General features: G+C 39.0%; 1 protein-coding gene across 2 annotated transcripts in view; it reads left to right on the top strand.

Moving 5' to 3' along the window:
- The window catches only part of CEP112 (centrosomal protein 112), a 275,736-nt gene that overhangs the window by 96,553 nt on the left and 151,550 nt on the right, over positions 1 to 27,633 (top strand). For both annotated transcript variants that reach the window (XM_019542365.1, XM_019542364.1), the window contains one exon: positions 4,503 to 4,582. In XM_019542365.1, the coding sequence (XP_019397910.1) occupies positions 4,503 to 4,582 (80 nt within the window). The remainder of the gene's footprint in view (positions 1 to 4,502; positions 4,583 to 27,633) is intronic.

Raw genomic sequence — 27,633 nt, 5'->3', positions numbered from 1 at the left:
TGAGGTTTCTGTGGAACTACAAATGTGCTTTTCCAGTCTGAGTAGTAACTTCCCATTGTTTGCATATTCTTATAACACCTTTTAGCTGATGGCACTTGGACTACTTTAAAATCTTTTTTAAGAACACTAGACTTCTGCACTTCTTCAACCACATCCCTTGTTTATTCTATATGCTCCCTTTTGTTGATGTGTTTTTGCCAACCTGATTACTTTAAAATTAACAAATGTTTGATTTTTGCTCTAAATACCACTATACCAATATAAATTGTCAGCAAATACTTATATTTATGCAGAACCCTTTGAATCTCTTCCATTTGAATTCAGTGTATGTATAAAATGTATAAAGCAGGATGCATATACTATATATATCTCTGATATAGTTAGTCTACGTTTTTGGGAGCCCAAGCTCACTTCATCATATGCTATGAAAGGACATGCACAGGGCAGTGCATGCTGGCTGCGGTGGATGTCAAACATCCCCATAAAGAACATTATCCCCAATGAGGACACTGCTTCTGTTCCCATTATACTTTCTTGCTTTGTCCTGGCACACAACTGTTTCAGTTTAAGGGTTTCTTCTACCTACAAACAAATGGTACTGCCATGGGCATGTGTATGGTCCCTCAATATGCCAACATGACCTTGAAGTCCTTTTCCTCCGCAGTTGCCTTCTCTTCCCTCTGAAACACTTAAGATACATCAGTGACCTCTTCATAGTATGGACACATGGGAAGGAATGTCTAGAAAAATTTTATTAGGATTTTAACAACTTTCACTCCTCCATTAAACTAATTCTAGACTGATCCATCCAGCACATTAATTTCCTAGATGCTACAGAGGAGGTTTGTAAAAGCCACCTTGCTACCACATTGCATCAGAAATTGACCACTACAACTACCATTACACCACCAGCTTTTACCTTAAGCACACCACTAGATCCATGATCTACAGTAAAGTTTCACTTTATAGCCATATCTGCTCTGATCCCACCAAACAGGATGTACACTTTAAGGATCTGGAGCAGAGATTGTAACTAAATTGTAGGGAACTACAATGAAATCCCAAAACTGTAGCCACTCATATCAACAAAGCCAAACTAAAACCTTGTTCTGACTTGCTACAATACCAACCCAGTGATGAGGACAGCAGAAGCCTTCTGGTTGTCACTGCAGCCCTCAGCTTGAACACCCTAGACATATCATTAATGGTCTCCAATCCCTCCTGGAAAAAGACAACTGTCTCAAGGTAGCTGTGAGAGACAAACAGCCCCCCAGCCTACAATAGTCTCTCTAAAGCAACAGGTTACTTAACTTCCATTCTCACTGAGGCACCAGCCCTTGCAGCAGACCCAAGTATCAGCTGTGTCCCTCCACCCACAATCAATACAGACCACATCATTACTGGACCAAAATAATACAGGATATAACTTCCAATTATATCATTAACCTGCAACTTTGTCCAGGTCATATATACCCTCACCTGCTTACATTGCCTCTCTGCTCTCTCAGACAGGACAGTCCCTCTGTGTCGAATGTGTTAACACCAACCGGCTCTAGAAAGACACAGAGTGCCCTCTGGCAGAACACTTTAACTTCCCTGGACATTTCCATCAAGGCTGTGCGAAATGGCTGTGTTTTAGTTTGGTTTCAGATTTGGCTGTTCCGGAGGACAGTGATTTGTTTTGGTGTTTTGGATCACTGTCCTGTTTCTTTTCAGCCAAATCTGTTTCGGAGATTTGGATCTGCCGAACCTCCTCCGAATCTGTTTTGAACGGGCTGCAAGCTTTGCATAGCCCTACTACCCAGCTGGGCAGGGCCAAGGACCCCAGTGGGGAACAGAACAAGGCCATGGGTGGCTCATCCAGGAGAGTGGGAGGACCGCTGCCCTCTGTGCAGGCGAGGAGACCCCTTGCGTGGATCTCTGATCCCTGTCATGCTGGGTTGCAGGGCAGGGAAGCAGTGCAGAGCGGCAAGCAAGCCTGCTGGTCCCTGCTGGCAGCTTGGCTCTGCAGGGAGCAAAGTCACGCTGGGATCTCCTCACTGCCGCTGCCTGCCCCGTGCAGCACCGGATCTCTTCTCTGTTCCCTGCAGAGCCAGGTTGCATGGCAGAGACCATCACTGCCCTGCTGCACAACCTGGCTCCGCAGGGAGCAGAGATCCACAGTGGGGATCTCCTTGCTGTCGCTGCCCACCCTGCGCAGCATTGGTTGCTGCTCCCTGCAGAGCGAGGTCGTGCGGCAGGGACCAGCACTGCCCTGCCACGTGACCTGGCTCTGCAGGGAGCAGAGATCCATGCTGGACGTCTCCTTGCCACCACTGCCCGCCCTGGGCAGCCCCACGTCACTGGGGCAGTGCGGGGCCGGCAGCTGCAGTGAGGAGACCCCCGGCGCGAATCTCTGCTCCCTGTGAGGCTGAGTTACGCAGCAGGGCAGCAGTGTGCAGCTGTTTCCCTGCAAGCCCAACTCCAAAACTCTGAAATTTTCTGAAACATTTTCAAAACGTTTCAGATGCCTCATTTCATAGTTTCATAGTTGGTCGGGTCGGAAGGAACCTGAGCAGATCATCAAGTCTGACCCCCTGCCCTGGGCAGGAAAGAATGCTGGGGTCAAACGAGGTCAAATGTCATTTTGGAGATGCTTCTGAGCCTCCATTGCTATTTGGATTTGGTGTTTTGGGTGTTGAAATGGCCTGAAACACTTCGAAACAAAATGGCTGCCAAAATTTCTCAGCTCTAAATTCCATCACTGACTTCAGGGTAACTGTTCTTAGGCAGCAAAACTTTAGAAACCAATTTGAATTGGAAATTGCAGAATAAGAAATCGTCCACAGACTTGATTGTGTTAAGTTTGGTTTAAACAAGGACTCTGGATTCTTATCCTGGTACTTGAATCAGCTTTTTGACTCCTGTGTTCCTACAATTTATTGCTTGCTTGTTTGCCTCTCCCAGCACTGCTTCTTTCCCTCCTCTCTTCTTCCTCTCTTTCTGTCTTTTGTATTCAAATCACTCTCTCCATTTTATACACTATTCTGTGCATGTCTTTTCACAGCATCTGATGAAGTGGGCTGGAGCTCCCAAAAGCTTATGCTGTATATGTATACACGTGTGCATGTGTGGGTGCGGGTGTGTGTGTGTCTGGAAGGTGCAGATCTGCCTTGCCTTCTGCCTGATTTCAAACTAACACTGTAAAATGGATAAAATTAGTTGTTTCTTAAGTCTGAGTACTTCAATATAAATAACTTTTATTGTAATAACTTATTGAAATACCGTATGATAAATAAACGTGAGCAATAAAAATACTTCCTAAATTTGCAAGTACCTTTCTTACAAAGAAAATAGAACAGGAATCTCCCCAAATGGTTACAACCAAAAAAAAAAAAAAAGAGCCTTATACTTAATATTCCTTAGTTTAATACAAATATACTTTGAACAGGGGTGTTTTGCCTTGTCCCCAGGAGCATAACAAACTCTAAAGCAGCGTTTTTTAACTGGGGGTCCACGGCATCCCAGGGGGTCCACAAGCAGGCTTTAGGGGGTTCGCCTGGCCTGGCACAGGGAGGAGTCACCTCGGCCACCCAGGGCTGAGATGAGTCCCGAGGAAGAGGTGGGGGTGGCCTTGTGCCCTCCTTGCCCCCCAACCTCCACCTTGTGGGGGGCGCCATGAACAGGCGGGTGGGTGGGCAAGGTTCCACACTGTTGCTTCTCAGCTGAGTGTGGCCCCCGGGGCTCCCCACTCCTGAGCCTTGCCCGCTGCACCTGGGGCCGTGCAGGCAGGCCTGGCGAGTTGGGCTGATCCTCTCCCATGCAGGGAGCGGCACAGGTGGACTATGGAGTTTTTATAGCATGCTAGGAGGGCCTCAGGAATAAAAAAATTGTGAGCCCCTGCTCCAAAGCTCACTTGATGTCTTGGTCCAACAGAATCAGAGTAAGAAGCCATTTACAGAGGAAATCTGCTTTTGACCAGCAGACATTGACTATAGGGAGTATGTGTCAGAGCTACTATATTTTTGTTACTTTGAAAGGAAAAAGAGCGTTTTCTGGATAGCTAGGATCTATCATTATCATTGTAAGGCTATAAAGATCAAAATTCGCAGCTTTAACTGCATCTGGAAGGCAGTGGACTGTTTATCACTATTTGTGTTACAGTGGCACCCAAAAAGTGTTAGTTCTTGTACAAACTTTCAAAATAAGATAATAACGCTTGTTTCAGAAATTTTACAATATAAACTGATGAATATTTTCAATAAAGATAGAGTTCTTAATGGCACGACACATTTAGCTACTCTGTATATGAGTGTCATGGGGTGAATTTTGTTAGTTTTGTATGTGTACATATATACATTTGTGTGTACATGTATTAGCGGTGTGTTTGTTTATGCAGATATGTATATTTCATCAGATTATTACATATACTTGTGCAAAAGAAATTTACTGTGTATCATAATGAATATAGAGTAATAATTTGGTGGATAGTGAAAATGTCCTTTTTTTCTTCTAAATTGTAGGTTCATGGGTTGCAAAATGACCTTGAGAAAGAGAAAGGGGATGCTCAAAAGAAAATTCACAAACTGGAAGAAGCTTTGAAGTAAGTGAAACATGCGATAAAGAGCAGTTTAGTGAAACATATAAATTTTTAGTCAAATTCAGTAAGTAGAACACATGTTTGTCTTTATAACAGCATTCCTATAGGTTAGCATGGGTCAGCTTTCCATTATAAAATCTTATTTCAGGAATTTACTAGTCAGCTGCATAATTTTCTTTTTTAATCTGTTCATCTGTTTTAAGTGATAAGAATGTAACAAAATGAAAGTCAGTGGTTTCAGGTGCTTTACGCTTTAAGTAAGTTGAACCAGCTTCAGGTTAGAAGTGATATTTTTCAGACTAATAGTCCATACTAAAGATTGGTTGCCCCAGACATTTTTAGGGTGATGGGTACAGTTCTTGTGTGTGTGTGTTTAAATATATAAAATGTATTTATTTATTTACTTCTATTTATTTGTATTGTAACAGAACCCAATAGTTCCTCTTTTGCAAGGTACTGTAGAAACTAAATGGTTAAGATGCTTGTGAGACATGCATGCAATTTTCTGTTTCACCACACACTTCCTTTGTGACCTTGAGGAAGTCTGTTAGGCCCAGAGAGATATCCTCAGAGATATTTAGGTGCTTGAGCTTTAGTAGCTGGGTCTCAGTTTCTCATCTATACACTTGGGTTTAGGTAACTGTGAAGATAAATACAGCAATGGTACTCAGATCCTGCTGTGATGGGACTACTAAACATCATGGGTAGAAATGTATAACTAAGGGAGGCTTCTTGCCCTAAAGAACATACAAACCATATATAAGAAGAAAAATAACAGGTATCTGCAAGGAATACATGGGGGAAGTATAGGAACTAATACTTGATATTCATGATCAATCCTTAATCAATTACTTAGTCCTTAATAGAATAGCTAATGCTCTGTAATTTCACACCCTAGCTTGGTAGCTTTCCTGTAACTTGCCCAGATGAAAGAGTCCTTAGATTAGGCAGATTTCATTTCAGGTATTTCAGCTATTAATTTATATACACAAACTACACGCACGGCCAGTTCCATTTCAAGTGCCCTTATTTCAAAATACAAGGTGCTTGCAAATAAATTCTTTCCTCCTTCCTTTAAAATCGTTTATTCTTTAAAAATTAATATAAAAATATTATTAATTTAAAAATATTATTATAAAATTATTTAAAAATGAATACCAAGACATGTTAATTGTTTATGTGTATAGTTGTATAGTAGTCATTTTATCGCTGAATAGAAATCAAAATGAACTGTAACCCATGTTTCTGGTTGGATGGCCATTTTCACAACAGCATGGTGTTCCAGGATAAATCCACTATACATAATTATATTCTGTCTACCTTAACATTTCTAGCTTTAGTTCTGTGGTGCAAATCTTCTGTGCTGCTGTTGGTCTGATGTATTCCTTCATTTTCTGAGAATATAAGCTTTCACTTTTAAAAAGTGCAGCTGTTACAGTTGAAAAGGAACCTTTTTCAATGTTCAACTATGCAACATGTTTCCTTGACAGCCTGCAGTAATAGGTGTGAAAGAGTGTGAAACTATGGTTGTATTATAGACATGTCAGAGATGTAAAGGACTGTTGTGCATGATTCACTAGAGAGAGAGAAAATAGTGAATCATACATGAGTCCTTTAATTCTCTGTATATCTATATTGATATTGCTGTAGTTTTGATGGAAATGTTAGTCAGAGTTGGCTGTTTGGATAAGCTGAGCACATGCTCAGAACTGAGGAATTCTAGTTCTGCAAGGCTCACTTCCCATGCATCGAAGCCATTTACTATCAGTGCATCTCACCAGAATTTTCTTTGATACTTAAAATATATTATTAAATAAGAATGCTTATTTGCCACTGTCAGTGAAATAGGCGCCCTCTTTATGTTTACTCACTTGCTCATTTCAAATGATCAGCAACTTAAGAGTGGGTCCAACACCTATCAAGACAAATTACCCAGATCTGCCTGTTGAAGTAGACTTTCATATGAGAAATCTTGTGTTTTGCTGTGTTTCTTTGAGTATTTGCAGAATGAAAGTAAGTAATTACAAGCTAGTCCTTTTTACTGGGAGACCCAGTAAACCTTTATAGAACATCCCCATTTCCCCTGGAGATGGGAGGAAAAAAATAGTTCACCATCTTCAGTAGAGACTATGCCTTGTGGAATTGCAACTCAGAACACAGTAGGGGCGTCAGTCGTTTCTCATAGACTCCTTTGATCTGAATGCACTTTGATTCTGAAATGGCCACAGGATTATATCTTGAGTAGCTAGTCAACTGCAAATGCATAAAAAAAGAAGTGATAGACATTTTAGTGATCTTTCAGTGGTGTGACAGCAGGCAGCATTGTTGAAGAGTTTCAAACGCATCCAGGTAGGATGATAATAAAACATAATAAAAATGTTTTGAGACAGCATGCCACATAGTAAACTTCAGCATTTTTAAAAGTATAATTCACTCCAAATAGATAGCTCTGCCTCTGTTTTAAAGTAGTTTTCTACTGACTAAAAATCTGCATAGTTTATTCAAGTGCTTTCCGCATTCACACTGAAAAATTATAAGTCAGAAACATGTTTTCTGTAAAGGTTTTGCTCTATAACAGTCATTATTGCTACAGGTGTCTTGGGGATACTAATGTATATTAATATAAGCACTACTTGTTACAGCCATCTACTTGTAGCTGAAAGTTACTACAATATGTGATGGGGCTTTTCTCAGGGAAGTAGTTTTAAATTGTGTTTATTCTGCAACCAAAATCTAAGCCTCTGCATGTTTCCCATGGCCTTCTCTCTCCAATCCCTTGTTTATTGGTCACATGCAATAGTTTGTTGTTAGTGGGTGGATCATTAATGGGCTACGTCCTTATGGTTCTAATTCCTTTAACTGCAAAAGATGGCAGAGGATGTAAAGAGGTTAAGTTATATTACTCTATAGGACCTTGCAAACGGGTAAACTAGCACAGCAGATGTTTTAAAAAAGTAAGGAAAAGCACCATGTATGTTTGTTATTAGAGGAGATACCTTTACATATGGGAGGAAAAAATGAAAAATGTAACATTTGAGTTACCTTCTTCTAACACTAATTACAGACTAAATAATACCCTGCTTTATGAAGATGTGGGCAACTTGTCTATGTAACGTACTTATATACTTTCTATCAGCATAATATCTGATATCACTTTATAATCTAATGTGCTCTAGGGAGGCACCCTCCTCATTTTATTGATGGGGCGATAATGTGCAGAGGCTAAATTAAGTTGATTTCCAGTATAAAAAGTCTGTTAACATAATTAACATTATTTTAGCACTGTACTTTAAATGCCTGTGATGAAACCTGAAATTTGAATGGAAGAAATCTTAATTTTTGTACCCAAAAGTGTGTAAGTACAGGAGAGAGTGAAAAAAAGTGTAGTCAACAATGCCCTATGGATCTGACCTGATGGAAGGAATGTAAGTCATTTTAGCGACTTCAGTAGACTTAAGATCAGGGCCAAATGGGTAGGTAAAAACATTATGGTTATGTCTAGACCATGCCAGGCAGCAGCACCCTCAGACATGCCAAATCAGAAGCAGTATAACTGTTTCCATGCAGCTTCGAATCGTGGAACTGGTTAATTAGTACTTGATAACCTGCCTTCGAGCTAAGTAGCATATGCACAATGGAGGCAGCTTGCAAGGAAAAGCAAGGTGTGTTTTGAGGGTAAGGCTGCTGGGCGTGATAAATTTACAGTCTACATGTGGCCTATAATAACATTTTTCAAGTTGTTTTCTTGGTTGAGGGAAAATTATACTAAGTAATATAGCCTGGTTGTCAAAGCTCAGTTCTCGGAACCAGAGCTATGGAGCTCCATATCCACCCCAGGTTCATATCAGTTGTGTGGCATTCTTTTGTACCTATCTATCTCGAAAATGGGGATAAAGGATGCTCGTCTCTGCTATGAATTTTGTATAGCCTAATTCAGCATGGTTATTTCACCTAGGTATGGCTCACCTCGGCTACTGGGAGGGAGAAAAGGGGAAATCTTTTGTTCACCCTCTTTTCAGTAATAGAAGGAGCTACAGTGGCATTTGTCATGTTCCCTTTCCTTCAGTATGCAAGCCTGCCTGACTAAATAGTTGGCCTACATTAGGAGTGTTCAACAAGTGGCAGTGGCTGCCTCTGTGTGCCACACAGCAGATCAGGAAGGTGACAGCAAATAGAACAAAGCAAGGAGCAGAAATCAGAGCAGCAGATTGGGTAGGGGATGAGTATCAGAGTGGCACTTGGGGAGGATGCAGGGCTAATTTGTGGCAAACCTGCCAAAAAATGTTGGCCCTCATTGGTCTACGTAATGGGTGGACTATATTTGCTAAAACAGAAATCTTAATTCATGCCATTCCTACAAGTGTAAATTATATAATCCTTTGGTTTCTGCATTACCCCAAAGGGTAAGGCACTACCTGGGTTACTTCCTACAGGGTTGTTGATTGCTGTGTTTTAGTAATTTGTTCTCGGATTCTCCATCCTGTATATGGTAATATAATTAAATCTCTAAACTTGTGGGGTGATACAGGGAAACCTTGTAAAGGAGGCAAATAAAGGATCAATGTTAAGGGTGGATATGTGCAGGGTAGTTAAGAATTTTATTAGAGCTAATGAACAGGAGGTAGGCACAGTATTTTCTTGGAACTCTAGTGGAATTGAACATTCAATACAAAAACAGAATTTCTGTTGTTGATGAGTACATATTTTTCCTTAAAACTGAAATATTAAGACTATAATGGTAGGATGGTATTTATAAACAATAACATGCCAAGGGTTTCACATTAAAATTACTTTTGTCCGGTGCCAGTGATTCACTTTCTGCCAGTACAAATGCACATACGTCCAAGGGCTGGCATCAATTCATGCTAGCATGCAAAACAGTTTTAATCTTTTTTCTTTACCAAGCTTTAGAGATTAAAATAAAATCTGTGGGCTGTCAAATGGAGGGAGCGGAGTGGGAAAGACACATTTCTAACGTTTATATATACTACAGGTGTACAATATGGGAATGTTGACATCATCCACATCTTGGGAGGACATCAAAAGAATAAGGATAAGAAGCAATGCTCTTTATATGAGCTTGAATACCACATATTGTCTCCGTACTATATATTGTATCTACATTTTACGACTGCCATTATGGAATCCAGAGTATGTGTGCAACTGATCATTCTAAAAAATGGAATTTATATGAAATAATTGTAGGTGTGTATGGAACAAAGATGATAAGGTTTTCTACAGGACTGTCCCTATTGACACCCACACCATAATTCAGTGATTCTCAACGTTTTTAGACTCAAGGCCCAGCTTGGAAAATTTCAGCTCTTAGGTTTTACTTTTTTTTAAGTACAGAAAAATAATAAAGCAATTCTTCTGTTGCAAAGAATTGCACAAGCCCACAATAGGTCAGAATACTTTTCAAATAGGAATCCAGTTTTAAATCTCTGGGTTTATCTTGTGAATTGTGTTTGTACATCTAATAGAGGTAACATTGTATGGCATCCTTGAAAGGATCAGAAGGCACCCGAGGTGCTTACTCCCATAATTTAATTTTTCTTCTGCCAACATTCATCCTGTTGTTGCTGTATTCATGAACAGTATGCAGTGGTGGTGACTTGCAGACTTTGCACAGATATGAGTTCTGATCCAGTGCTTTTCTATTTTAAGAATGCCCGTTCCTCCAGTTAGTGTTGCATGTTCTTTGTACCACTAAAATCATACGTTTCCAAAATCTCTCTCATCATCTGACCTTATAAAATAAGCCTGGTTGGAGGAAACAACTTTCAAATGCATGGAGTGGGAAGGGAGGTATAAACGTTGCCTCTGCAGGTGCAATCTGCAACCACCCGTCAAGCTGACAAAAAAGTAAATGCAAGTGATCTCCAGTTAAGTGTTTCATAGCATTCTTACTCTCAGGCTTCGTCTTGTCTTTTACCTGTCTTGAGAGCCAAGTCTAAGGAATTTCAGGTGCTAATGATACAGAGCAAATGTTCCCCAGCTGGTTTGCTTAAATTCAGTCTACAAAATTGTTTGCTTACACAAGAAAATGGCAACATCTTTTTTTTTCTCCATTGCCTGCCCAGTCCTCCTCATCTGATCTTTTCTAGAACCAAGAACTAATTTATACGATGTGATTGTTTTGAAGGGTAGTCTTTCCAGAGCCTGACAAAGCATTCTCATCTGCTGTCAGGCTTGCATTTATTATGGAACTTTCCAAAACTCGCTAATATGGCTTTTAGATGACATCAAAATTTTAGATGACAAATCAGAATTTGGGGGAGGATCCAAAGCATTGCAATAAGAATAGACATAACTGTTGGAAGCCAAATCAAAATGTAGTAATTATCAGTAATTTTCTCTCTTTTTTTTTTTTAAACTTGGCTCATTTTTTAGATATTTTCCATCTACATTTTTGAGTTACTGGACATCTTTCTCCACCGATGTAAACACAAAAATAATTAGCCTGACTTTGGCATATATATTTTGAATTTTAATCACCTAAGAGAAAATCTGGCCTTTTTATCTTTTCAGTCATTCTTATTCTTTCATATGTGATAATTCATAAGTGATATTCGTAGCTTGGTAATGTGTTGATTAGATAGTTGGCAGAAAAGCTCTAAACAAGCTTTGTAAATGTTGGATTCTTTAAAGTTTACTGTAGAAATGCAACAGGTTATATTACTTAATAAACAACATGGTAGGTGTCAATTATAACTGCTTACAAGCACCCTTGCATCAGGATTTGGCTCTTTGATTTTGCATCTAAGTTGCATATGAAAACAGGAAATGACTGTTTTCTGTTATTGTGGCCAAATTCTGATAAGATCTATTCATGAGATTTCAGTTTAATCAAATCCAAAATGAATACTGACTTGACTTAGCTTTGAATCTAACTTGTAAAATGATCTGATAAAGTGCTGCACTCTTCTTTAGGTGAGACCATGTACAATTTGCGATGTAAACTAAACGTTAAGTATTAACGCTCTCTAGAAGACTATAAAGAAACATTTTTTTTTACAAAGATTATTAAGTACTCTTTAGTGGTACCAACATTTTTCCAATTTACAGAATATGACTAAAAATGAAAGGCTAAATAGTTTACCAAAATCTAGTTAAATATTTTTTAGTTAGCAATTTCAGTCGTACAATCTCTGTGTATTAGACATCATTCACCTTGGTTGTAGGCTTCGGTTCTGCTCCCCACCAACCTCCAATCCACCTTTTCCATGTACATAGTTTTCCTTTGGGATCTTCCCAGCGCAAATCTGATCAGAGCAGAGTGGGATTTATTTTGAAGGACAGAGCCATAGAATTATCTCAGCAGTGTAGAAAGGCTCCTTTTTATTTAGGATTCTTCCTCATACTGAAGAAGACATATTACTGTTTGTCCCATTACAGTAGCTGAATTGTATTCTTTAACTTCCATGTGCTGACACTAGCAGCTGTCATTTCTGTTCTTTTCTGTCAAGTGTGATGTAGAGTACTCCACTTAAAAAGATCCCATTTTCATCTTGACTTACAGCTTTCATTTTTGTATTAGCACCTATATATTAACAATACAAGGAGGTGTCATTTGACTTTCCTACAGTGCCAAACTTATTTGGGGAATATCTTGTGAGAGAGGTAGACATTGTTGGGTTTCAGGGTGTGGATTTCTGTGTCCTGAGTAACTGGCTAATTAGCACCCTTTCTCAGAAGGACTTAAATTTACCATGACATGTGCACTGATTCAGTACCCATCTGAATACTAAATTGGGACATCCATGCTTATATCTACCCAGAGAATCTCCTTTTTTCTGCTCTCATCAAAGTGTTTCTCTTAGGGATATTGGCCTAAGTATAATCCTGGGAATTAATCCTCTATATTAAGTGAGATTCTAAACCTGAGGCTAATAAGCTTATGGCCATGCATGAGATCTTTTGTAAATCGGTTTCTTTGACAACAAACTGTATGTAGTTGAGATGAGAACACTCCTGAGTAGTCTTCAAAAAAAGTTTATACCTTGTCAATGGAACTCTTAAATAGTATATTGAAGAAAGGTTATTTCAGTCCTCCTTTTCAGTCTTTTGTAATCATCATAAATGCATTCAATTGGTTGGAAGACTGTACTTGGAACTTCTAGCTCAAGAAACTGGTTTTAGCTTGAAGTTTTGCCTTGCAGTTTGAGTTGCGGGATGTTAACTACTTCTGATCTGGCATACTTTTCAAGTAGAGTAAAAAATTCAGCAGTAGTCCTGAAAGCCATTTGCACAGTATTTTATGTAAAATTTGAAAAAGTAACAGATAGCAAACTGCTTCCTCCATCATAATTTTATATATATATATAACCTCTCAGCCAGTTCTTGTCTTAATCAGAATGGACTGCTTGTCATCTCACATATCATTTTCCAGTAGATAATTTGCTGACTAGTAACTGTCAGTAAACCTGTCTTGCTATAGGACCTTAACTTTGTATGGACAGTTGTTAAATCCTTGAAAGAGATCTTTATTCCATCTCTTACTAAAATGGAATTAAATACATACCAAGGGAGACTAAAAAGGCTAGGATTCTTCAGTTTGAAAAAGGAGGGGGAGGAAATATAGAGGTTTGTAAAATCATGATGGATGTGGACTGTGTAAACAGAGAACTGTTATTCATCAGGTCCCAGAATACTAGAACTCGAACTGAAATTAATAGGAGACAGGTTTAAAACTAACAAGAGCGAGTGCTTTTTACGCAAGGTGTACTTAACTTGTGGAATGCATTGCCATAGGAGGTGGCAGAGGCAGATAGCATAGTCAGGTGCAGAAAAACTGGACAAATTCATGGATAACACATCTGTTAATAGCATTTGAACTATTGGTTGGAGATATTTCCTCTCGCATCACTAAAACAATAATAGTGGATGCCAAAGAGGGTATTAAATAAGAGGTAGATCACTCTAGATCTATGTGGCTTAAGCTTTCTATCTAGCATCCACTCTGCCACTATTGGAGAAAGCACACTGAGCTAGATGAACCATTGGTCTGACTTAGTATGGCACTTATGTTTGTAAGAAATTAAATTTAGTTACAATAACCTCTGCAAGAAAATTTTAGACTTCAGGTGCTCTCGCATCTACATCCTAAATTCTTGCAAAAAGAGACATCTGAATTATACCTAAATTAGATAATTAATAATCTTCCCAAAGGCAAAGTAGACTATGTCAAGGGCACTTTGAGTCCCTATTTGAATTATACTAATGCATTTAGAAAATCACTGAGACTTGCTGTAGCCTTTGGGGATCCATGTTAGGGGAATGCACTTTCCACTCGGTGTGTCTTTAAATGGATTAAGCTTTCTGTTAAAATGTGTTGCCTTGGTGCATGTGATGATGCTCAAAAGTAGTAGGGTTCAGTTGGATAGGAGTAAAGCCCCTGCATCGTCTAAAGATGTCTTCTCTTCTCTAGCTCCTTCAGAGATTTAGTCTTGTTGAGAATCTGTGGTTTAGCGGACATACCTAGTATAGTGGGGGACATGTGGTCTTTTCATAACCTCCACTCTGGGCAGTTTGTGCTGTGAGGATGGTTGTGTAGTTCCAACAAGCACTGATGTATAGGCCTGTTGAACGCCATCACAGTGGGGACCCAAATTGTTGCAGAGAGAGAGAGAGAACACAACAGCAGCCTTATGTTTTTGGTGGTTTTATAAACCTTTCTTTCTTTGGCTATAGCAATGACTCTGTTCTATTGTTACCTACATCGTTTTCTTTTACTTATGAACAAGCTACAATACCCTTGTTTGTTTTTTGTTTTTGTGAGTTTCTCTCTTCTTTATATCGGATGCACAGAAGTTAGGGTCAAATGTAGAAACCAGGAACTTTACATAGGGTCTTTGAGCTTTTGAGGTTGTTTTTCCTATACTGAACATTGCAGTCATCCATTTCATCCTTTCCTTTTGGGTTGTCCTAATAAGTGTGGTTGATAAACAGTGTGAGGAACATGATGCCCACTTGGGAGAAAGAGATGGCACTCAAGTATACACGAGCCAAAAAAACAGAGTGAGAAATGGATGCGGGCAAGGAAAAATAAAAACAAGCAATTAAAAGAGATGATAAAAGGAGATGGAAAAAAGAGTAATGGACAAGTAGTGGTAATCCAAACCGTTTTATTTTGGAGAAGACAAATTACATCATTTTACGTGAATAATAATGTGAATTGCCAGTATTCTAGAAATAACCTACCAATATTGGTTTCTTATAATGTATAAAAGTCCATTTCATTGGAGCTTTTGATTTCCATTGGGTTTTAGAAATTACTTTTTTTCACAGGTGGTTTTAAGCCAGAATAATTTAGAAAACTGAATTAAATACAAAGAATTAAGAAAACAAACCTCAGAAATCATTCTGGTAGTGATACTTATTCCCTGCTTGAAACTCATAGGTATCTCTTCATGATACCACTTTTGGCAGTTGAGAAAATTGCTCTGGTGCCATAAAGAAAGGAATCCAGAAGAACTGTAAGGCAAAATCAACAAAGTAAATTCTTCTAAAAATCAAAACCCAGAATAATTATATTCTGACACTGATGTAAAAATGATTTACAAATTTACCAGTTGTGCCCAGGTCCTGTAAAAGCATACTTATTTATAGATTGTGTATGTAGCAGCACTGTGACTAGGTATAATGTGGAGGTCAGTAAATAAGTTGTAGCTTTAACTAGGATTTTTCTTAGTTAAAACCAGATTCTGAATATTTGCTTTATATTTATATGTTAATATTTTAGAGATAATTGCACAAATCTAACTGTTTTCCTGTAGTTAATTCCATTTTACCCTGAAAATGAAGAATTTATGTGTATTTGGAAGAACTCCTGTAGGAATGGAAAAACTATTACTATATTGAAAGCAGGAAATAATTAAAGAAATATGAGAGGGCATTGTCTTCAATTCCAAATGTTGCAACAAAGAGCAGTGTTACAAATTTATATTCATGTACATCATGTTGATCATTCTATTTTGTTGATTAAAAAAGTACTCTGTTTCGTTCGGTACAAGGTTTTATAGTATGTTGAGAAAAATAATCATTGTGATTTAAACCCATAGTAATGTTTAAGTGGCTGAAAAGTTTGAATATAATTTTCTCCTGTAGGACAGCTTTTTTCCCTAGGAATAAATGGAAAAACAACCAGCTGTTCTCCACGCTGCACTCTATTTGAGCATCTGAAACCATTTAGAGCAAAGGCAGTCAAAGTTTCCAGTATATTGTAAACATTACTCTAGCTCTAGCGAGCATGCTGACATAACCCTCACTCTAGGGGGCACAATGTAAAGCATGAGCAGAGGACAGAAAGTATGTGGTAACCTTATTTCATAGTCTCACTTTGTAAAAGGAAAAAAGTGTCCCATTAACTGTTTGCAGGCTGCCGTTTTCTTTCACAGATTCCTCTAAAGACCTGCTAGTACCAGTGAGATTTATGTTTAAAAGAAAACTCTAATCATATAGATCTTTTTTTCACATAAAGTGTGATGTACCAGTTCAGAGGATGGAGATATTAATTATGAGCAGAAAGTATATATTGCTCCAAGTCATTTCAATCGTAAAATAAAAATATTGCTTTATGATTTGTACAGCTTAATTGCATCTGAATTGTTATACTAGGAATGGCATACTTGCAGCATGGGTCCACAAATGGCACTGGCAGCATGTGTGTGTGGCACGTGATGGATCAGGGAGGGGGCAGGCAGCACAGTTGCAGGTAGGGCGGGGAACAGAAAAGAGCAGCAGACCAGGCATGGAACACAAAGCAGATCAAGGCATGGGAAGAGGTTTGAAGTGGCACTCAGGGAGGGTGCAAAGCTGATTTGTAGCACACCTGCCAAAAACATTGGCCTTCACTGATGCACATGATCTTGCAAACCTGAGCATGCCTTAACCTGAAGAAATTAATGAAGACATTTGACTTAGAATTGCCTTGAATTTGTAGAAGTACATGTAAATGAAAGAAGAATATCCTAGTATTTGCACCATCTTCATCTTCCTTGACCTGCCACTGACAGGCCCATCTTCTTGAAATTTTGTCTTCTCCTGCCTTGGTTTCCATGACACCCTCCTCCTATCTCTTTAATCACTCCCATAGTGTATCTTTCATTCTGATTTCCTTCTCTTCCAATTTTCTGTGGGGTTTACTAGATCCATATCTTGAGTTACCATCTTTTTCTTCTTTGGGTAATCTCATCGGCAAAAACTAAATAATCTGTTGTCTCCGTGCCAATGACTTGTGCCTCTCTATTCAAACTTCTCTGCTTCTGTCTAAACTGAAACCTGTCATTATCTCTGACATATCTTCATGGCAGTCTGCTTGTCACCTCAACTTTAACATGCCTAAAACACAGCTCTTAATTGTTGTCCCTAACCCCTCTCCTCTCTCTTCTTTCTCAATCACAGTGGACAGCTTCACCTTTTTGCTTGATTTTCAGTCCCATAGCTTGGACATCATATTCTCTTTAGACCCCTTGCTGGGTCATCATATCCAGCCTATGTCTAAACCTTAACGTGTTTTTCTGCCTGACATCTGTAAGATACAGATTTTCCTTTCCAGCCACACAGTTAAAACTCTTGTCAGGCTTTTACCTCACATCTCAATTACTTTGACATCCCTTGAGGACCATCTTTTTGTTCTATGTTTGTACGGCCCCTAATACCAGGGGGGTCCTAGTTCATGACGAGTGTTCCCAGGCACTGCAAAAACATGAATAGTAAAAAATAAAAATAGAAATTATTATCTTTAATCATGGTCGGCTTAATAATTAATTTCCAGGACATTCTTGCTGAACATACCTGAATTGTATTTCTATTCTTTTTCATAATACTTACGGAATATGCATTACAAATTAATTAGTGACTTCAGCTGGTATTTTAGTTTGTTATCAACATATAATTTAACAAAAATAAAAGCATATATAATTTATGACAAAACAGTTAAAATAATAGTTATATTAACATTCACTGAAACAGCATATTTGAAAGAATGCGGACCAGGTTTTGTATGATATCATCCAAAATTATGTAAACTGTAAACATTTTATAAGTGGTTTCACCCTTTTTTTCTGATGCAGTTAAGTTCAATTTAGACTTAAAATCACTGACTAAAAATAAAACTGTTTTCCACTTTAAATTTTTGGTTTATTTCTCTGCAGTGATGAATACAAGTTAGAATGCTTTCTCACAACTTAGAAATATTAAAGTGCCCAGGGACAGGACAGGAATGATGTTTTGAAGGCAATAAATATTTCAGCTTCACATTTCAGCCTTTCTTCTTCATTCCTTTGATCTGGCTTTGGTTTAGTTATCATTCCACTAGAATGACTTCACACTGTCTTTCTTCCTCTCCACACCAAAAAGAAGTGGTTCTGCACATATTCCATATGCTTAGGCTTTGTCATTGTAAGAGATAGCCATAGTTTTCCTCATTGTTTGCTGGTAATAACTGTCTTTAAAATAAGATCTCTGTCCATATCTAAGATGCAGGCTTTTAAAGACAAATGTGTAATTTATATAACAAGCAATTATTTTGCTATCATAGTTTATTAAATGTAGTAAAGCTTGAGAAGTAAAATTGTTTTCCTCTGTATTTCAGATAATTCTCTAAAAAACCAAAACATTATTTTTACAGTAAGAGGCATGGAATGTTAATCTTCATTCTACAGGCACATTATCTTAAACATTAACGTATTATTATGTATTTCTACAGCTGGAAAATCTATTCTGAAAGTTGTATGAAAGGAGTTGCTCTCTTCAGTTGTCATCTTTGAAAGGTCATTATTTTTCACAAGTTATCCCTGTCTACTCACTGAAATACTGTATAACATTTGGACACATTTGAATACTCTTCTGTGCCCAGTGATGTCAGTGGGAATACATATGGGGGAACGGAGTCCTCTAGCACAGACCAAATTGCAGGGTCAAGGCCTCACTTTATCGAGTGTATAGAGAAATAAAGTTAGATAATTGCAACAGATGGGGAGGGGGGAGAGAATATGAATCCTTTAATGGTTTCTTTGTGTTTGTGTCTTTTTAGACAAAAACAAGAATTCTTGTGAGTACTATCTTTTATTGGACCAACTGCCTGGCTGGAATAGTTGTATATAAGCGTTTGGGTATCACATGTATCCTTTAGGCCTCTGGGAGAGAAGCAGACACAGCAGGGCTAAGTAGCAAATTGAACAAAAAGCTTGTGTAAAAGTTTCTGTACAAGTAAAAACAAGATATAAGAGAAATTATCAGGTAGCCAACAGATAGGAAGATGCAGTAAAAATCTGATACTGGAAGAATAAGTTTGTTGAGGTGAGTCATCACCTGTGAGGTGCAGGGATAAATTCTATTACAGTGGACACAGACTCATTGTCTGTGTTAAGTCTTTGGTACTTAGGGTGCGTACACACGTGCTACCTTTCTAGCAGCTAAGTCTATTTAACTTTTTTAAGTTGACTTAACTGTCAGAGCATAAGAATGTATGTGGAGCAGAGTCAACTTAAATGCGGCACAAAAATACACTTCCGAGGTGTTTTATCTTGTATCGCATTATTTTTGTTAATTCTAAAGGGCTACTGCAGGGGAGGGCTCACATGATGGCTGTCACCATGTCAAGGAGCTGCACATGTGTACACTCCAATGTGGCTTACGTCAACTTAGTTAACTTTATTTAGTTAAGTTGCCTTATTTTAAGTTGACATATGCGCACACTGTTAGTGTCCAATAGGCTAATGAGTTTTTTCCCCATGCTTGCATTTCAAAGATGTTTGGTAGATTTCCTGTGAGTAGGAGAATTGTGTGGTCAGGCAGGGAGTGATTTATTTGTGGAAGAAAAAATGTTCTCCTACCTGTGTTAAGGCAGGGATGGGTCCCATTAGGTACCTGTTTATAGACAAAAACATTACAGCAGATTAAGAAATACCAGGTGCCCAAACAGTGTCTTCTAATTCTTTCTTTGGGAAATGCCAAATGTAGATCTGCAGAACAGGATACATTTAAAATTTTGAATTTACGATTGTGCAGCATATTCTGTGATTGTTATTTAAATGGACTTCAAATAACAGACTGTAAAAATAAAAACAACCCCCCCATACAAATAATTAAAATAAACTATACCTAGGGTGATCATATTTCCCTGGTTACAAAGCTGGGCACTCTGTTCTGTCCCCGGCATTCCACAGAAACGGGAAAAAAGCATTCATTTGAACGCATGGTTTGATAATATGGAAGAGGAACTCCCACATACTTGCGTGTTTCTCAGTTACACTGCTAAAAGTCGTCCAGGCTAAGTGTTGGACAAAACCTCCATTAATTCACACATGATGTAATTTGGCAAAACAACTAAATCAACAAGGGTTAGAGTATATTGCAGTATCCGTTCGTTGGCAGGACCATATACAGGTGGTTGGAAGTACTTCTCTGGCATTTAGAGCAAACACATTTTTGGTTTGGTGATAGAATTATATGACCTGCCTGTTTGTAAGACCTTAGTACGATGGAGTTTTGGTGGTTTCTTTTTTTTTCCTTGAAGAGTTTTCTACTCCCATTCACTTACGTGTGAACTTAGTGAAGAAAACAGTCCTGATGTTTGGCATCTGTAATGTAGTATGCAAAATGACAGTTATTTGGCTGCATTTCAGGAGATGCACATTGGTTCATCTGTACAGTGTTTGTACAGCACTTTGAAATGGCATGATGGAACTTGCCACATTTGTATACTGTATTAGACAAATCCATACAGGATAAGTTCAGCAGTGGATATTAATAAAATAGGGCTTTTATTATTGGTCTTTTAAATGTGTGGATGAAAAACTCTGTTTCATACTTAGATTACACGTGCAATATTTTGAACTGAGAACAAACATTTTCCTTTCAAAATGGAGGAATGACACTTTCCTTTATTGCCTTTAGAATATCATGGAAAACCTTGTTAAATTATACCTGTGAAATGATTTCAGAAAATGCAATACTGTTTAATTTCTTCTCGCATGTAGGAGGGAAGAAAAAGACAAGAACAGGTTCTGCACATTTACATTAATATCAACCCAAAGTGACTTCTTTAAGCTTTAATCAAGACCCCATACATTCTTACAAGCATACCAAAGAGCACGGTCTGCCCCACATGCTCTGTATAGCATTTTGTTTAATTCTGTAAAGTATTTTGCCATGTAGCTTCTGTAAGGCACTTTATGAAGACCATATACAACAGACTATACTTTTCTGCACCAGTTAGTTTCAGTTTAACAGTAGGTTTTAAATTCATAGAAAAGTTTGGAGCATTTTTTCTCCGAGGAAGCCAGTAACATTCAGTGGGGCAAAATGGCACTGGTGATATGACATTTTGTACGTTGTGGCTTCATTTAATTTGAGAATTGGAAAGAAAGCATAAAAGTAAACCACTGTTAAGATTACCAAGGACTTTTATGCAGGAGGTGGAATAAGGTGACTATTAGACAACACAATACTGTTCTGTAGAATAGTGAAAATGTATCCATCTGAAGCTGCAGATGGCATTTGAGATTGATTCTAGTTACCCATTTGGCATTTAACTAGGCTACTAGATACAGAACTTTAGGAAACATACCAGGGGATGTTAGTAACTTCAAATAGGTTAGTGTTGTCACTCATTCCTAAGACTAAAAGGTATCTCTTCCTTAAACTGGAAGAAGAAAGATAAAAGGATGAACTGATTTACAGTGCCTTGGGATATAAGCAAGTGTTTTAACTGTAAAAATATGTCTGCTTACGGTATTTTCCATACAATAGTGCCTTTCATTTTAAAAAGTCCCAAGCACTTTAAATTTTAAACTGTGTATATGGACCTCCATTCTTTAACAAAGATCAGAACATCAACAAAGCTTACAGCAATGCAATTAGAACAGAAAGCAAATAAGAATACATTTTTCATCAAATAATGGAAAGAAATATACATACATGAGAGGACCTATTTACTCAAATTGTAGTGGGAACAGGACATTGCTAGATTTTCCCAATCTATGGATATGCAATACTTTGTCATGGCAACAAGGCTGTAGTGAGTAGCATATGGATTTGTTTGGTAATTTGCTATGCTTAAAAAGTTTTCACATAAATACCTAAGCTGGTAATGTGAACAAAGTAAGGATTTTACCTTCCAGTGTATATGCAGATTAGTTTTGATAGTAGCATTGTAATAGGTACATATTTAAGAGACCCATTATCATGTACAGGTTTATTTCTGTTTCAACATATCAGAGGTCATGTTCTGGAAATTCAGGCAATGGTTTAAGATAGGGAATGGCAACATTTTTTGTCAGGGGAGCTGAAATGACTCAGCTTAGGTAGAAGATGGGCAGGCATTAGGACCCAGCCACTGCAGCTGCTGCTTCCCAATGCTCAGCTGCAACGTGGCATGGCATTGCATGGTGTTGCGCTCGCCACCCCTCCCACTCACCTCGCCTCCAACACTGTTGTGGCCACCTGCAGGAGCTCCCTGCTCACTGCTGCTACACCACTGCCGCTGACACCGATGCCTGTGGCCGACCATCGTGCCACCCCAGCCTTGGGAGGCACCTGACGTTCATGCTGTGGGAGACGACAAAAGCAGACAGGCTTTTTGGAGCTAATCAAGAGGTAGCTTAATGTCCTTCCTTGGAAAAGTTGTTTAAGAAGAGCTTGAACTAATGAGGCTTTGTTTTCTTAATGGGTTGGTAAACACTAAGTTAGAGGTGATAAATATTCCCTGCTGGGCAGCTCAGGATGGGGGGAATAATCAGAGGTTCTGCTGGGGCCTGGTCACACCCCTCTCAGCTCAGCACTGTGGAAGTGGTGGGAGGGCTGCTTTAGCTCCCCTCAGCTTCTAGCCTGAGTCACTGCAGGCTTGTGTCTGAATGTTTTCAGTCCAGAGGGGATGTCTGGGCAGTTACAAAGTGATTTAGCCCAGCCAGGTTAAACTAACCTGCAAAGATTGAATCAGTTCAGGCTCAGGCTTTTTGAATGTCTGTCCCTAGCCCTAGAGAGCAGGGGGGCAGGACCAGCCCTGCTCTCTGGAACAGACAGGACAGCACATTCCAAGGCTGCAGGATGCTGAGGGACTCTGATTAAACTTGAACCAGGAAGGGGTGTAGGACACGAGTTTCATAAACCGGTTTGACCTAAATGAGTTAAGTCTGATAGTATATTCAACCTTATCTTAAACCAGCTTCAGCTATTTTGAAATGGGTTTATGTGCACTGAACTTCTATTTTGGCACAGGTCTAAACCAGTTTCTGATCACTTAAACTGGCTTATGTGTAACTTCTGTCCCTAACCATGCTGCCCAGCTGTGATGTGGCCTGGGTGTTGTTGCCCATTCACTAGAGCCAGCTGATTGCAGTGCAGTGCAGGAACAGTGCCAAATGCCACTGAAGCCACAACTCCACAGGTCAAATCCATCCCATGGGCTGTGGGTTGCTCACCCCTTGTTTAAGCCCTTAGTGACTGCCTTTGCAAGTTTGTAATTAAGTATAAATCTCCATATTAAATGGCTATGTTGCCAAGAAGGATAGAGTTTTATTGGACAGCCTTCTTCGCTGGAACAAAAAGTTGTAAAGGTGTAAGTGCTTACAAGTAGAATATCCTGCTCTTCAGCTGTTTGTTTGTATTACTGTTGTTTGTTTGTTTAGAAAAGTCTGTGCAACCTGGAGTATTTTGCTCTTTTCAGTCCAAAGAAACAATGGATGCAATTAAACTTCAGTGTTTTTTCCAAAGGCATCCCCTCCATAAATCCAGATCGTACACCTGTTACCTGGCACTGAGTTCTTAAAGGTTTGCAAGGTAGCATTATCTAGTTGTATTAAAAAAAGCTGGACTTGAAGTCAGTGATTTTAGATTATTTCCTGGCAATAATTCTCTGGATGATATAGGGCAAATTACTTAATCTGTGAAGTTTAATCTCTCCAGAAGTGTTGCAAAGTTTAATGAATGTTTTCAAACCATTTAATTCTACCCTAGAGAAGTTTGCTGATTGGAAAAAAATCAAGATATTCCTTGCTATGCTCCTGAAAATAGTTCACAGTAATGTTTAATTTTGTTTCTTTTGGTGGTATTCATTGATATGATACCTCGTTACTTAAATATGCATCAGACAGAACCTGATTTTGCAGGACTTGAACATCTTCACAGAATCATAGAATCCATGAGTCGGGAGGGACCTAGACAGATCATCTAGTCCGACCCCCTGCCATGGGCAGGAAGGAGCACTGGGGGTGAAGGGGTCATAAGACCCCAGCCAGGTGCCTGTCCAGTCTCCTCTTGAAGATTTCCAGGGAAGGTGAGAGCACCACCTCTCTGGGAAGCCTGTTCCAGGCTCTGGCCACCCTTACAGTGACTTGGCTTCAAGTTTGGAAAACTTGCAAGTTACATTCATGCTGTAGCTCACAGTGGTTTATCATTCAGTCTCTTCACCATTTCTTTTGGGTTAGAGGCTTACTTTTGCATTTTTCCAGAGAGGAATCTCATGATCCACTCCACTTTCAGGCTGGGTTCAGTGCTAGCTATATAGTACCTCCAAACGGGTATCTTTGAAGCTACACTGTGTTTGTCCAAGGCTTTTGCCTCCTAGTTTGGGCCTAGAGTAATTTGTTTCAGGGACAGATTTAATGAGGTTCTGAACCCCACTAAGAAAAGTAACTGGGGAGTCTTTCTCTTTTGGTACCCCTGAATTTGAATCAGATGTTCTTCTCCTGGTCCGACTAAGCCACTTCACTGTGACTTAAATGAATTTATGGATGGGAGACCAGGGTTGAATGGCAGGTTTTAAGCAAGAGCCACCCAGGATCTTAGGTTGCAGTATCCAAGGCAAATGAGTGAGGTGGCCCGTGAAATCTTTCTATATCTTTGATATTAACACAATGAAAGTCATCCTGGGATCAGGGATCTTTATGTTAGGAGTATTCTAGGATTGTCTGAGCTGCATTTCCTTTTAATGTGTGTTCAAGAAAAAAAGAATGAAAATTGAAATAAAAAGACCTAAGTTTCCAAAATACCTCAGCTTTAAGAGTAGTACTAGAAAGCAGATATATTTTCAGTGCAATCCTTTTTATACATTTTTAATGCCTGAACTGTTGAATATTTACTACCCAGATGAAATTCTCTTTATTCTTTTAGTAGGGAAGACAGTTGGAATCATTAAGACCATTTCGTCAAACAGAGCAGCATAGTACAGTGCAACTCCACCGTGATTCTGAGTACTTCCTTCATTGTTCTCTTCCATTATGTGTTCCAGGGCCCACTGTTATTGTTACTATATTCTCCTTTTTCCCCTCTAAATTTCATTTTAGCAACACTGTAACTACATCATGGCTTGCCATCAGCCTTCCACTCAAAAAACCCCAAAAAACAAAAATCCTAATAATAATGAAATGTTAGTCGTTCATCCACATTCGAGCTGACCAGTAGCTAGTGTTACTGCAAGGCCTGGCTTTTGGTCTTTTCCACAGCCCTTAGCATGGGCTAAGCATCACCTCCCCAAGAAGTAGCCCCCCGAAGACATTTTTGCTTCATCATACCACTGTGCAACAGTCCCTCCTCCGCTTGCCATCCATCTCCTGGGAAGTATAGCTTACTGCAGGCACTCATCGGCAAGTTATTATATCCCCTCAATTATTGCAGATATGCTGGCAGGGCTGTCCAATTTGTGGCCTGTGAGGGGTTCATTTTTTACCCAGGAGCTCTTGCCTGGGTGCCACTCCCTCAACCACTGCTATCATCAGGGTCTCTGGGTTTCCTATTCTCCTGCAGCTTCCGCTTCCTGCTCCCACCCGTGGGGGCAATGAAGGACTGTATTGTCTGTGGGGCCCAAGGGAGCCTGTGATTTGGTGGGGCTTGGGGCACACATATACAGTGACTTGGGGGACAGTCCTGGCATCCCAGTGGGTGACCTGCAGCTCAAGCAGGTGCAGTCCATGCAGTGTGTAGCCCTTTGGCTGCTCTGAAGTTTTTCCATCAGATTGCTAGTCATCTGCTTCAGAAATGATATACAAGTTGATGATGAGTAGCCTTGCTCGCACTGATAGGACTAAATCCGAAGAAGTTATAGGCTACCCAGGGATTTTTACCATCAAGGATTCTGATCTCTTTTTACGTATTAAAGAATCTAGTCACAAGACGTTAACCTAACAGATTTGAAATGGGTTTTGTAGAAACGCTGTCCCTAATTTTATTTATTGCACATTCAGGTCCACAATGCAAAGTTCAGTCAGACATATCAAGTGGGATGCTTAGAAGAAAGCATGCTTTGCTTAGGTGTTACTTTGAAAATACCCTCCCTTCATTAGGGGAACTGAAGGAGGGTGTGACTAGCACATGCCAAATGGAGCATAAATGAAACCATCCATGTATATGATATCTTAACAAATATTTACAGCATGGAAAAGGAGAGTGTTTTTCCATACTGCAGCATGTTTCACTCTGAGTTTCTGCATGTCTTCCTTGACAGTAAACTACATGTTTCATACCTGACCTCTATGTGCATGTCATTATATTGTGAAAACACACTTAGCTGTAAAACGCATCCATATCAAAAATACTTTCTTATTCCCACCAAACCTGCAAAGCATTATTTTGCTTAGACACTAAGTGGGTTTCCAGGGCTGTCAGAAATGGTAGAGGGCCTGGCAAACAGATTCCATGGTCAGGAGCTCAATTGACTGTATTATTTTTACAAGAAAACATTATGGACTGCTATTGCGTAGCAAATTGCAGTATTATTTAAAAACCCTATGAGCTATGAATAGAATGTGTGTTCAGAAGTGGGAGTTGAGAATGAATTTTCCATGAAAGTTATGCATGTTTCTTTATACATATAACATACGCAGATGTGTTAATTTTACCCTGTTATAATGATTAGTCGTATAGAAGAGTTCTTTCCCACCATGGTTTGACAGTGGGCTGGTGTTGCCTTTTTATTTTGTTTGGTATGCAGAGACCTTTGGGCCTCAAAAACTTTACAAACAGTATTACTGGTTCACACTGTAGCCGAGAGAGCATCTCGAGGTTATTCTGTATCTTACATAAATCACTGAACCTCCACTGCTTTCCACTGATTTGATGTGTAATGCTGTCATATCTTACTGTACTTGGTTATTAACTCCAGGAAGACAGTTTAAAAGGCAAGGAAAATTCTTACCACGAAGCATTAAGGAAAATTATTTTACATGCTGTTATTCTTCATTTATCAGTATACTTCACATTACTTCTTTCTCCAATTCTTATCATAGACTTCATAGTCATCTTTAACTGAGATGATTTGTGCTTGTATAAGACATTTAATTCTGTTACCATATCCTTTAGACATTAAAACAAGAGGAATTTTCTGCTTTTATAAATAAATTGGGGCCAAAGTGTAAATTCACCCTATTTTTATATTCATGCTGGCTCAGCTTTAGGGGATTTGAGTGATGTAATTGCATTGTACTAGGCCCCACAACTAGTACAACAAAAAAAAATAATCTTCAAAGTGAATATTTCAGTGTTTCATGCGAGGCACACTGCTCAGTGTCTTGGGAAAAAAAAGTAAAGCCTTTCTTATACACGTCCATTGTTGTACATGTTTTCTAAGCTGCAGTATAAATCTTAAATGCATAAAAAGTAGAAAGACCTGGCTTTCTCACCCCTGAAAAGAAATGAAGTCTTATTCCTGGTTATAATGAGCATGGTATATCTATTTATGGGATTAAATCCTGGAAAGAAAAGAAGGTACATAAAATCAAGTTCCTAAAAGTACAGTTCATTGCATCTACCTTACAATATTTTAGTATGAAACTGTATTCTTCAAGGAAGTAGGTGTGTGAAAACAATTGGGAAATTCATTTCTTGCACAAAGACTAGCTTTATCAGGAAATGATATGGCTAGACGTTGTGTTCTGTCGCCTCTTGTCAGTTATTGGGGATAATTTGGTAGACTGCATTGTAGCTTTTGCTTCTGCCTCAGAGCTGATGTTAGTCTCAGATGTGAAGGAGGGAAAGTTGTCATTCAGGGCTCAGTCCATTGAACTGGAGCCTTGGCAAAGGAAGATATTGAGTTTCCCCTTGCAGCATGTCCT

The sequence above is a fragment of the Crocodylus porosus genome, unplaced genomic scaffold, assembly GCF_001723895.1.
Source record: "Crocodylus porosus isolate Cpor-Errol unplaced genomic scaffold, CroPor_comp1, whole genome shotgun sequence".
NCBI classification, from domain to species: domain Eukaryota; kingdom Metazoa; phylum Chordata; order Crocodylia; family Crocodylidae; genus Crocodylus; species Crocodylus porosus.
This window is presented reverse-complemented; position numbering and strand designations above follow the sequence as displayed.